Source organism: Chionomys nivalis, chromosome 18, assembly GCF_950005125.1.
Source record: "Chionomys nivalis chromosome 18, mChiNiv1.1, whole genome shotgun sequence".
Taxonomy (NCBI): domain Eukaryota; kingdom Metazoa; phylum Chordata; class Mammalia; order Rodentia; family Cricetidae; genus Chionomys; species Chionomys nivalis.
The window spans coordinates 52,670,868-52,683,203 of record NC_080103.1 but is presented as its reverse complement, the minus strand read 5'-3'; the positions used below and the strand labels follow the sequence as shown (position 1 = coordinate 52,683,203).

General features: G+C 40.8%; 1 protein-coding gene across 4 annotated transcripts in view; it reads right to left on the bottom strand.

Moving 5' to 3' along the window:
* Positions 1–12,336, bottom strand: part of Col24a1 (collagen type XXIV alpha 1 chain) — a 240,113-nt gene that overhangs the window by 169,679 nt on the left and 58,098 nt on the right. For all 4 annotated transcript variants that reach the window (XR_009058690.1, XM_057794063.1, XM_057794064.1 and 1 more), the window contains exons 13-19: positions 12,267–12,320; positions 11,438–11,482; positions 8,482–8,535; positions 8,359–8,403; positions 8,068–8,121; positions 7,805–7,858; positions 3,237–3,290 (exon numbers count right to left, since the gene is read on the bottom strand). Coding sequence is in view for 3 of the 4 variants with exons in the window: in XM_057794063.1 (XP_057650046.1) it covers positions 3,237–3,290; positions 7,805–7,858; positions 8,068–8,121; positions 8,359–8,403; positions 8,482–8,535; positions 11,438–11,482; positions 12,267–12,320 (360 nt within the window). In the remaining variant the exon portion in view is untranslated. The remainder of the gene's footprint in view (positions 1–3,236; positions 3,291–7,804; positions 7,859–8,067; positions 8,122–8,358; positions 8,404–8,481; positions 8,536–11,437; positions 11,483–12,266; positions 12,321–12,336) is intronic.

Here is a 12,336-nt window from a genome sequence, read left to right as displayed (position 1 = left end):
GATTTCTGGGACACAGGCAAATGGGTTTATTATTTTCAAACCCTGAGTCATAAGCTCCCCGTCAATGGCTTCACTTGCTGAGATTTGTTCCTGTAACACCTAGGAATGCTGACTCTTGTGTTTTATCACTACCTGCCTCCTCTTCTCCTGAGCTCCAGGACTGTGATTTTTATATAAATATGAGCTTAGTCTGTATGTACTACAATTATTTCAGTTCCAACAGAGCAAAACCCAAGATCTGATTTCCAACACCTTGACCTTCCTTTTTTCCTTCTGCTTTTAGTTTCCATTTTAGAGTCATGATCCAGATTTTCCTCAACTGCCCAAGCAAATATATGAAAACTATGTTATAGCCCTACATCCTCTCTCACAAGTTGACTGAGCTGAACTGCATGGTTCAAATGTTGCAAATTATATTCCTTGTGTTTCTATCGAAATCATCCTTACCTTTCATAGATGAGGTCATACAACCTCACTGTTAATCCTTGGCTATCTCACATTTATCCTTCCAAGCAACTCGAAGGATTAACTGGTCTCCTTGTAACCCCTCCTTCTTCAGAGCCAACTACTCTGTTGTCATGGTACACGTTGCAGAAAGCACATGCCCTGGAATTCCATCTCCTTGCTTAGAAATCTTTGTTTGAAGCGGATGGGATAACCATAAACTTGACAGCTAAGAACTTGCAGCTGAGAAAATTCATCTATTATGCAAAGAAAACCATTTTAGCTTTGATTTGTCACTAAATATTCTTTAAATTCTTAAATCCCCAGCTACATTAAAAGTCTAAAGTTTATGCTGAAACACGAAGGGGCTGGACCTGCAGACCCAAGGCTGCAGGATCTCCAAGACATAAGGTAACAATAGGCTATCCAAGAGGAGCCCCAAGAGGGTCCAGCATCCAAGGTGCAGCAGAAGCCAGAGGCCTCGCACCAGACCAAAGACTCACTGCAATGCACACTTACATGTAAAGTTGTATGGACTAAAGGGTCCAACTCACTGTCACGCTGCAGCTTCTACACTGAGGCTTTTTTTCTTTTTGTTCCTTTTTTTTTTTTTTGTATGTTAGTTAACTAGTTTTGCTTTGTTTTAAATTTTATTTTCTCAGGAAGGTTGCAAGGGCAGATGGATAGGGAGATGAAAGGGATCAGGAGGCATGGTATGAAACCCACAAAGAATCAACTTTAAAAAAAAAAGCCTGATTGGCTTATAATTCCCACCCTCATTCTGAATACCCAGTCTTGTGTTCACAGACAGGTGTGGCTCTCACCCCTCATCAACGGAGCTTCTTTCTCTAGCAGAGGAAAGCACCACAGAAATCCATGACTATTCAAATACAGAGAGCAACAAACTGTTGGGTGGCCATCACTGACCGACACTTCTAAACACAACCCATACACCTAAGGCTCAGGGAGCAAGGCAGAAGAGTGGAAAGAAAAACCGTAAGAGTCAAAGACCCAAACATCTGCTGCAAGACAGTGCCTTGTATCCAGGCACATATGCAACCCATGCTTATGAGCTAGAAGGCATTATCATTGCTAAATTCCTGCAAATGACCTTGTCCTAAGCCTTGAGAGACTATGAGTAACACCTCTGGGAAATATAGCAGACCACACAGAAGCACAGAGCCATTGGCTGGCAGGATCTTTTAAAAGCAACACGGAGTTAAAAATAGCGAAGACAGTGGTTTTTAACTGCAGATCAAAAAATGATAAAATTTCAAAGAAATGGGGAGAATCAACATCTTTGGATGATGAGGGAGTAGGGAAAGACTTAACTTGTGCACCCAGAGCCATGCTTTATGCAAAACAAGATCATTAAAATAATAGCCATACGGGAGGCAGAGCCGTCCTCTGCGAGGCAGATGCTACTCATAATAACTTCAGTTACAACAGTGTGCAGGTGGACTAAGAACAATAGTCATTTAAAATAATTCCCTTGCAGTAAGAGTCTGCATCCTGGCTGAAAGAAGTCTTGCAAACCCTATTTGTTCCGGAAAAGCTTTTGTTAAATTTGATGGAATAAAAGACGCTGGGTTCATTTGAAGAGACAAACTCTTGTCAACCTCCAGCTCTAATTGCTCACTCAAAACAACATGCTTTTCAGGGCAGCATGGATACGCTGCCGCATTTCACACCCCACTGCTTCCTCATTAACAAAACCAGGTGTAATGTCAGGTTTGGTATTTGATCTGCCATCAGTGAATGTGTTTTAAATTAGAAAGACTGTAGCAGTTAACTAAAGAAGTCACCAACCCATGAAGAGTAGCTGTGGAATAAGACCTGTAGGCTGCACAGAGGGCAAAGCCATTGCCCGGTCCTGTCCTGGGACCTGCCTAGGGCTCCGCCACTAGGGAGCTGTTAGTTCTCTGGTTTACTTATTCAGAAGTCAACTTATATTCTCGGCATTGTTGCTGCATCTGTTCCTCTGAGTTAGACATGGGTGTATAAACACGGAAGCTTTATCTCACACACAACGTCTGGAATTAATGAAATGATTCAAGAACGCTTTACCGCCACAGTTTCTGCTCTGTGGAGGCTTTCAAGAAAGAGATTCCATATCAAGCATGAAGCCAAACTCAACATTTTAAGCACTATACAAACAAACTTGATATGTCTGCTATAAGCCTAATTGCACTTATTTTAGATATGAAGTCCAAATTATACATGCATTCAGCAAGAATTGGAAGCATTTCCTACTACTAATTCAGTGGAGTTTATGGCTCTAATTGTTTACAATTCTCAACTATGCATCATTGGCCAGCTATGCACAAAAGAGTAGGATTTCATCGGAATAAAAATGGACAGTCCGGAGTTTGGTTATCTAATAAAAACCCTGGAATACAAAGTGTTCCCAAACTGTGAGACATGTGATACGGCATGGATGAGTTACACCTGACCCTCTGTGAAGGTCCAAGTCACAGCTCAGGGGCCTGGCAAACATCAGACACATGTACCTTCTGGCTAAGCACATATGAAACATGAATTTAGATTAAATTCCCATTGTCATTGTGAGAAGGATTCGAAGCTTGAAAGTGTTCTGTGAACTCAACTCATACTTAATCTTCTGTTTCCTTAGGATCTCTAATGGAGCAAACACAATCTAAACTGCTTTTCATTGATAAACTTCAGAGAGAATCTTTCTCAGGCTTCCCACAGAAAAGCATGTTTTGTAAAAGAAATGTAATTTTCATCATTTCTGTTGCTTCAAATTTATTATCTTTTAATCATTTATTTACCTCTGGTCCTGGAGGGCCAGATGGTCCCTGGGGTCCTGGGTCACCTGGTTGACCCTAAAAGAGGAAAGGAAAAATCGAAATAAGAATATTAACATTATAACTGAAAGTGGAAACTGGCATTTGCAATTGAACAGCATGATATATTATGTTGTAATGACATTCCAGAGATTTAATTCGGAAGGGCTTCAGATTCCTCTTCCTGCGTTATTGGCTGTCATCACCTGAGAGCTTCAGCTGTCTTCCCTGGCTTCAGGCTTTGTGCACAATCATCACATCGCCACAGTGAAGCTTACTTATATATAATGTCCATGGTGCAATATACACTTGCTTCTGTTAGCTACACCAACAAATTAACCCACCAGTCAAGTACCTCAAACAACAAAAGTGTAGCCATGAAAATGTGCATGTGTGCGCATATGGATGTATATGTGAATGCATGTCCTTACATGTGTGCATGTGTGCGCGCATGTATGTGTAGATGAACGTCTGTTTATGTGCATGAGTATGTATGTGTGCATGCATGTATGAGTGAGTACGTATGTGTGTGTGATGCATGTATAAGTGAGTACGTATGTGTATATGTGTATATACATGTCTATATGTGTGCATCTGTATGTGCATATATGTATTGTATGTTTCTCCGGAGACAGGTTGATGAAGCAGCAGTGCAGAGTTCTAGAAGTGGGTTTGTTTTCTGTAATCAGAGTCCTAGGGCACTTCTGAAATTTCTCTCCTCTTTGCTACTGTAAGTGGCTTGAAAGAATAATTATGATTCACCTGGGTTGAAATCCTAGCTGCTAGGTGTCTCCAAGTCTCCCTTGTCCCATCAAAAAGACAGGGAGGACAATGGCAAGGCTAACATTCTCAGAGTCATTGTGAGGTTAAACGAGACAAAGTCTGGGCACTGCAGACCCAGGACACACAGAAGGGATGGACATTAACCAAAGCCATAGTGATGGACTGTCCACTTCCTGTCTGTGCTCCTTGCCTGGCTTTGCCTGAATTCCCAGATCACTTTGATCCTAGAATTAAAGGTTGAGGGGAGTGGTTCGAACTTGCAGCCAGGGAAAGCATCAAGGGTAACAGCATAGACCAGGAGAAAGGAATACGGGGGCACCCTGGCTTCCATAAGAAAACTGCCGAATTGTCTGCCTTTGCTCTTGGTCGCCATGTAAGCTTTTCATCTGATTAAACTAGGCCTCAGATAACATTGGGCTGCAGGAGACAGCATGCAGGGACCCATTTCTCAACCACTGCAGTTTAGCATCTTGACTGGCTCTCTTCGCATTGCGAAGGCATCTGACGTAAGAGAAAGGGTTCAGAACAGCTGCCACACTAGAAACTAGACAGTCTGGACAAAGGCCCATTTTCAAATGGCAGAAAGAAACTTGGAAACCATCTGAATCAGTGTATGAGGGCATCTTAAATCTAAAAGGGACAAGCACCTCCCTTAGAGTGATGGGGTGGGTCTCACTGGGGCCCTCTAGTGGCAAAAACCGAGTAGGACGCAAACTAGAAGCACCCAAGGGAAAAAAAAAAGCTTATCCTCAAGCCTTTGATTTGATTGGCAAGTAAACGTTAAAAAATAAATAAATAAATTGTGGAGGCTAACATTCTCAGAGTCATTGTGAGGTTAAATTTTATTAATCTTTCATAATAATTATTTGTTTTACAAAATTTAAGTTACCATCTTTCTGTGGATGCCACTTTTCCTTTATGAAACATTTTATGAAGAATTTTCAAGTAGCTTACAGAATGGAGCAGTGGGAAGTGAATCTCTATACATAAGGAAACTTCTAGTACAGAAATGGTCATGGAGCCAGCAAGATGGCCCAGGGGCTTTGTAGTCTAAGTTCAATACTGGGGAATCATTTTGCAGACAAAAAGAGCAGACTCTTATGAGTTCTCTCTCTCTCTCTCTCTCTCTCTCTCTCTCTCACACACACACACACACACACACACACACACACACAAAACTTCTAAGAACACAATAGTCTTTGCTTTCTCTCGCTCGGGGGAGGAGAGCTCCTGGCCCTTCCAGAGGGGTAGCTTTCCCTGATTTCTGAACTTACTGAACAAAGCCCTCCCTGTTCCAGAAGGCACACACCTTCCCTATCAGGCCGTGCCTACATCTGGAAAATATTCTTTTATGTTATAACTCAGATCCACTTGAAAGCAGCTATAGCAACCAGTAAAATCAAAGATGACAGAAAACTAAAGCTAGGACCAAGGAAGACACCCTCAGGAGTCATTCCAGCCACAGCAGCAGGCAAAGCTGTTAGGTAGGCACAAACTTGTATAAGCATGTGTGGCGGTTCTCTTAAGAAGTAGGTTGATTCTGTGTAAAATTTTTTCATAAAATAGGAGTCTCGTATCTTTACTGGAGAAGGTTTTCATGTCAAATATCTTGGTATTAGTAGGATACAAAGGATTTTAGGCACAAAAGAATAGGTTAATTCACTAATATATTTTATGTGTATGTTTATATGGGTATGCATGTGTGTGCAAGACTGCATGTGCATGCGTGTGTGTGCATGAGTGAGTACATGCATGCATGTGTATGTGTGTGTGTGTGTGTGCAGGCTAGAGATCAATCTTGAGTGTTATTCTGAGGCATCACCATCATCTCTTTTGAGACAGGGTCCCTCATGGGGACCTGGGTCTTGCTGACTGACTTGGGGCTAGGCTGGTTGGCAAACGAGCCCCAGGACCCTCTTTCTCGCACCCCCCCCCACTGGGATCACAAGCACACGTGCACCATTGCTTAGGTCCTCAGGTTGCACAGCCAATAGTTTACTTGCTCAGTCATATCCCCAGCCCTTGATAAAATCAACTGAGAGTCTAAACTGTCTTGAGCTCAAAGCATATAGTTTTCAAAGTTTGGTAAAACTACAAAAGATCAACCGTCTGTCTGCTAATGGAACTCCCACTGACATTAAATTATTATATTAGAATAGTACAGAAAGATGGACAATGAGTCAGGAAAACTCATTCAGACAATTTTCATCCCTCACCATTAAGTAACTTCCATTAGCATTTGTTGTTATTTCTTTTATGAACAAATAATTAGGTTAGTATGTCAAATATAAAATACTCTTCTCTTCGTTTAGACCTCAGACATAGTGGCAACACACATCAAAGTCTCAGTAAACGAGAAAAATACTCACAAGCACTAAAACAATCTGACTTTCATATAAACACACGAAATAGGCTATTGTGATTATTAGTTACCCAAGGTCATAGAAGGTCAAAGTCAGAGCTGTGTCTTAAACCCATGCTCTTATCTCTTAGTCTCGTTACTCATTTCTGCTGCTATGAGCATACTATGAAATGAATTGGGTCAGAGGTCGAGTAACTCAACAGTGATTAGGCTATGTGAGCCTGAATTTGCCCCTAGTGTTCTGACAATACGAACTGTAGGGCATGAGAGAATAGCACTGGATTTATTATTAGTATCTCAGGTAGGTAACTGGCTTCTATCAAAGGATTTTGAAAACCCTTCAAAATATAAAAAAGGAAGAAAATATAAAAAAGAAGGCTCTAGCCTTCTTTCCCCTCACCTCAGACACCAGGAAGTCCCTGTTGCTCAGTTTTGGCTGTCTTCTTGACTGACTCCCCTGCCCTGTTATGGACTGTAGAGCTTTTGAGATTCAACATCAGGTCAGGAGCTTTGAGCATGTGGTTAATTAGATTAATGAAAATGAAAATAGGTCATCCGTTGGCATGTCATTGGACAGACCCCCAAAAATATTCTTTGGATTAAGTAATTCCTGAGAAATATTCGTAAAGTGCTGGATGGATTATGCGAGGTTCTGAAGAGTGACCCTGCTTCCTGAGAGAAGGGGTGGAATCAGAGGGGGCACAATAAAGTGCTCAAGAAAACATCATTTCAATACATTATTGTGTATTTAATTCTATATCCACTTTTCTATCTATAATCACTTATTTATAGCTATAAACAACATTAACTTTTATTTTTTTTATTTTTTGAGATAGGGTTTTCTGTGTAGCTTTGACTGTCCTGGAACTCACACTGTAGACCAGGCTGGCCTCGAACTCCGAGATCCACCCGCTGAGTGCTGGGATTTAACATCTTAAAACAGCCTTAAAATATTAAGCCCTAAACCAGCATGGCACCGTGACTGGGAGCCTAGGCTGTGGCATGTCTCATTATCTAGGTTTGCTCAGGTGTCCACTGGCTGACTGTGGACCTCACACAAGTTAATTAACTCTCAGTATCTTTCATCTTTAAAATAAATAGTGCCAACTTCATAGGAATGTTGTGACTATTGAATCAGGTATACAACCCTTATAACACTGCCTGGCACTTCATAAAGAATTAGACTTAGGTAAGACCATTATCAATTTATACATTCAGAGGTCTATATTGACTTAAACTTTCTTCATTGTCTTTATGACTCTGTCGTTGACCTAGGGTGGGAGTCATGCTATGGAAGTCATGCTGAGAACCTGCGGGCCAGTGATCCTCTAAGACTGAGATCCTTCTAACACCATTAAGCACCGAGACTCTGCTTATCACAGGAAACAAAGCGAAGGTGCAAACCTACTGAAGGTCCCGACTTTCCTCTTATTCCTGGAGGTCCTGGTGATCCGATGGTGCCCTAGGAGAAGAAATTAGGGGGAAAATACTATATTAAAGAAAGCTTTCTACTTGTATACTTCTAAACATATTGATGGGTATATATTAGAATTAAAAATCACATCTATATCATATCTTTAAAAATGCATGGCTGAAATAATAAGTACTCCTTTTCTTTGAATCAATGATTTTAGTTCTTCAATTTTAAGAAGTGAGTGGTGTGAAAGGTACCTTGTCTCCAGGATACCCAGGTTCTCCTGGCTCTCCCGTCATGCCTTGCTCACCCTAGAAGCACAGTATCACAGGAAGACAACACATTATACTCATGGTGGATACACAGGAAGGCACTTATTCATTATAGAAGAAAAGCTCTATGGGTTCCCCTACTTCTTAGAAAACTAATAAAATATAAATTAGACCCTATAAATAAAACCAAAATATTTAATAATTTCTGTTGACATGAACAAAATAACCAACTGGGATGAGGAATTATCTCTGTGATAATGTTAATATTGAAATCACCTTATCACCTTTGATTCCAGGTGGTCCTCTATTTCCTGAGAGGCCCTAAAAATACAAAGGGTGATATTTTGTGACATCGTGGACAAATTAAAGGGAAGTATCAATAAGCAAATAGAGCCATACCATTGGGCCAGGAGCTCCTGGGGGTCCAATCAGTCCTGCAGGACCAACACTTCCCTAAGAAAAGGTAAGAAAGGTATCCATAAGCACTCATTAGAACTAGGAAGAGAGCGTGGCACAGCTAAAAAAGTTAATGGACTGAAAGCATTTTGCCCATTTCAGCAACTTTCCTTCTGTTTTAAAATAATATTCAACTGCCGGGCGGTGGTGGCGCACGCCTTTAATCCCAGCACTTGGGAGGCAGAGGCAGGCGGATCTCTGTAAGTTCGAGGCCAGCCTGGTCTACAAAGGGAGTTCCAGGAAAGGCTCCAAAGCTACAGAGAAACCCTGTCTCGAAAAACAAAAAACAGAACAAAACAAAAAAAATAATAATAATATTCAACTGTTAAGCTCGAAGCAGCCTGTCCGTTTGATGCCTTCTGATTCTACCCAAGTCTACTCTAATCAGACTCTCCCCTCCACTGAGCTCTGTATTCTTTCTGCCCACGCCACTCACATGGCAGCATTTTTCAGTGCCAAGTTCCCCTCAAATAGTCAAATATATTAATCAACCATCTTAGCTTTCTATTTTATTCATGAGTTAGCTGTTGGGGATAATCTTTTTACACTGTGAAGATGTGTCTCTCTTTTACCTCCTCTGCCTAAGGCACCATCTGTTTGGTTTAATAAAGAGCAGAATGGCCAATAGCTGGGCAGGAGAGGATAGGTGTCTGGGTTGTGACCCAATTTCCTTCTCATCAACTCTCCTGGCTTCCTTGTCACTCCCTGTCCTGATAATCACTTTGGGTCAGTCTCTGACAAAAGTTTCCAAATGCTAAGACCTTTGTCTATGTAGCCATGCCTATCAAATGCCTACACCTCCTGATACTCTGAAGGATGAGGCAAGAAGATTGGAAAATTCAAGGTCAGCCTGGGCAGCATAGCAACATAGGGAGAAGACAGCTCTAAAACAACAAAGAACAAAGTTCAAAGCTAGGTGTAGTGGCTGTGCCAGTAACCCCAGCCAGCACGTAGGAGCCTGGGCAGCCTTGGTTTCACAGTGAGCTTGTTAGCTCTCAGGGTTCTCATCCAGAGAAACCATGTCTCCAAAAGTAAAGCAACAACCAAACAAAAGCTTCTGTTTCTGAGATTCTAAAAATATCACTCAGTTTAGCTAGTATCATGGCCATATCCACCACACGTCCAGATCCCCTTCTGTGTTTATTCACCTCCTCCTTTTCCTCTTCCTCCTCTATATCCTGCACTCAGTCAGGGTGCTCTACCTTATGACAAGTTCTGAGTCTTTGAAAATACAGTGACCAGTACCAAATGCCTTTAGCATAAGTCTCCCCGAGTCTGTTAATCAGTAACTAACTGAGGGCAGACGTGTGTGCCATTCTCCACGCATCCCAGACTCACCCTAATAACTGTAATGTAATAGTCTCGATATCAAATGTAGAGTGGATACTGAAGGAATTAACTTTTAAATATATTTTTATTTTATACGGCAATTTCTGGAGTTCTAGTTTCCAACATTTCCTTACTGCATGGACAGTAGTCTACATTTATATGATACAGATTTCAGAACGGAAAACATGACACTGTTTCTTTTGGAAGAGCCTTAGGGTTTGTGAAGTACATCGGAGACAAATTATTCCCTATGTGTTTAATCCTGAAATGTACGGGACCGCGAGCGGCCAAGGTCATACTTTCCAGCTTCGCAAATATTCAAGGACAATACATCACTGCTCGCCATTCCGACTTGCCAATAGGAAACCATCGCTCATGCACTACAGTGGCTACTTTATTCAAAGTTCTTAGCTTTAAAGCTTACCTTAGTTTTAAAAACACATTACATTTCTGTGTTTGGGAATTGTTCAGAGATTATCTAATGGTGGAGAGACATTTTACAAACAAAAAGACGTGCTTTGTGCCATTTTTTTTCACAGACAATATAGCATTCTTAAATTTTGTCTTAAATTTGTCTCAAGATGCTTTATCTGGCATTTTGAGATGAGTGTGTTTTGAATGCATGATATCTTATTTTACTATTTTTGTGACTCTAGAAGAAATATCACTAGGACCAGGAGATATTGGAAAAAATGCTATGAAGAACTCACTAAAGCAGAAGAGTATGTGGTGAAAATGGGGGACCAATTGCAGAATCATGATATTGGTACACCAGAAATCGTGTGTCAAATCCTTGTCCTGAAAAATTTCAGCCTTCTAAACAGTAATGCGTACTGACTTTTGGAGAGTTTCAGCTCATCAGGGGAATCAGAAGGTCCTTTGCTACCTGAGACCCTTCTGGGAGAATGTGGAACAGATAGAAGATGGACGGGAACATAGTGAGGGTGCCTGGGGCTTAGCACCAGGGTGAAGGAGAGAGGAGCCCATAAAGCTATAAACTTCTGATTCAAAGAAAGACACCAAAAGCATGTCTTCATTATGTTAGACAAAAGAGCCAGCAGCCAATTCAGAAGAGCTCACATGACTGCATTATAGAAAGGACTGAGTTCTGGGCTTTTCAACCATGGCTGCCGTACTCAAAGGTGAGCATAGCACTAGAGCAGTTAAGAAATCAAATTATGGCAGACAACAGCATGGAAAACCACAAGTGGTAGAAAAACTAGCATCTGTTGGTCTTCAACTGAGTAGTAAAGATGACTCCCACAGTAAGTGGCTCTTCAATATTTTATATTTTGGAAGAAACTGAGTCTCACCAATGTCCTTTAACAAGACAGTTACAAATTTATCCATGTATACATACATTAATCTTTAGAATTAAACAATTTTAGCTTACCACGAAAGCAACAATTACCTTTTTGATTCAATTCATTCTACTAGTCTAATTTTTCTATCTGAGAAATATGTTTAATCAATGACATGAAAACTCATTTGACCAAGCTTTTAAAGCACATCTAGCAATTTAAATTATACAATAACCCATTTCATAGGAATGACATTTAGTGATACTCACTCTAATACCAGGAAATCCAGGAGGCCCAGTGCCACCTACAAGCCCCTATTATGGAAGAAAAGTAAAAAGTGCACCCATTATGATTCCAATCTGCTGAGGGGTTTTCTGAAACGATGCCACATTTCCAGGAAGCAATTTCAAAATTAACTTCCATCGAAAAGCATAAATTACTTTATTCTTACAAATGTGCTTTGAGATGTTAGAACTGCCCTCTAGTTTAGGGCATATAATTTTCTATGTCTTCTAAATACTTCATAAAAGAGGAAGATGCAATCAATAATCAATGTTACAGAAAAACTGGTCTGTATATTGCATGAAAAGACAGGTGGTCAGAATACAGAGTTTAGAAGAATTTCTTCAGATGGCTAAAACAAAAACAATGCTTTGGCTCTTTACCTTTATTTTTATGTTAAAAATAAATAATACCTTATTTCATTATCACAAAAATCATAATGTGATATGTTATTATGGAAACATTATGGAATGTTTTCCAGTCTGAACAGTGACACATGAATGACCCCGAGTGAAAGACCTCTGTGCAGAATTGAGCAGCATGGTTAGAGCCTTCACGTATGAAGGTCAGCGTCCTGGTCATATTTATCCAACTCACCCAAACATGACTAAAGTCATTCATTTTAATGACTACCTGCCACGATGGAGGTTTTCCCAAACAACTTGGGGTTATTTCTCCTATTGAGAACTGGCAGACTAGAGTGTGCACGAAGGCATGGAAACTGTGTAGCTGTGCTGTTTGTAAGGATGCAATGCCCTTGCTACAGAGCATGAGTGATGCTTGAATGTCAGGCTGGACCCATCACAAGGTACTTACAGGGCTACCATCCAGACCAGCAGGGCCCCTGTCTCCAAAGTCACCCGGAAAACCCTGCAGAGAAAGGAAG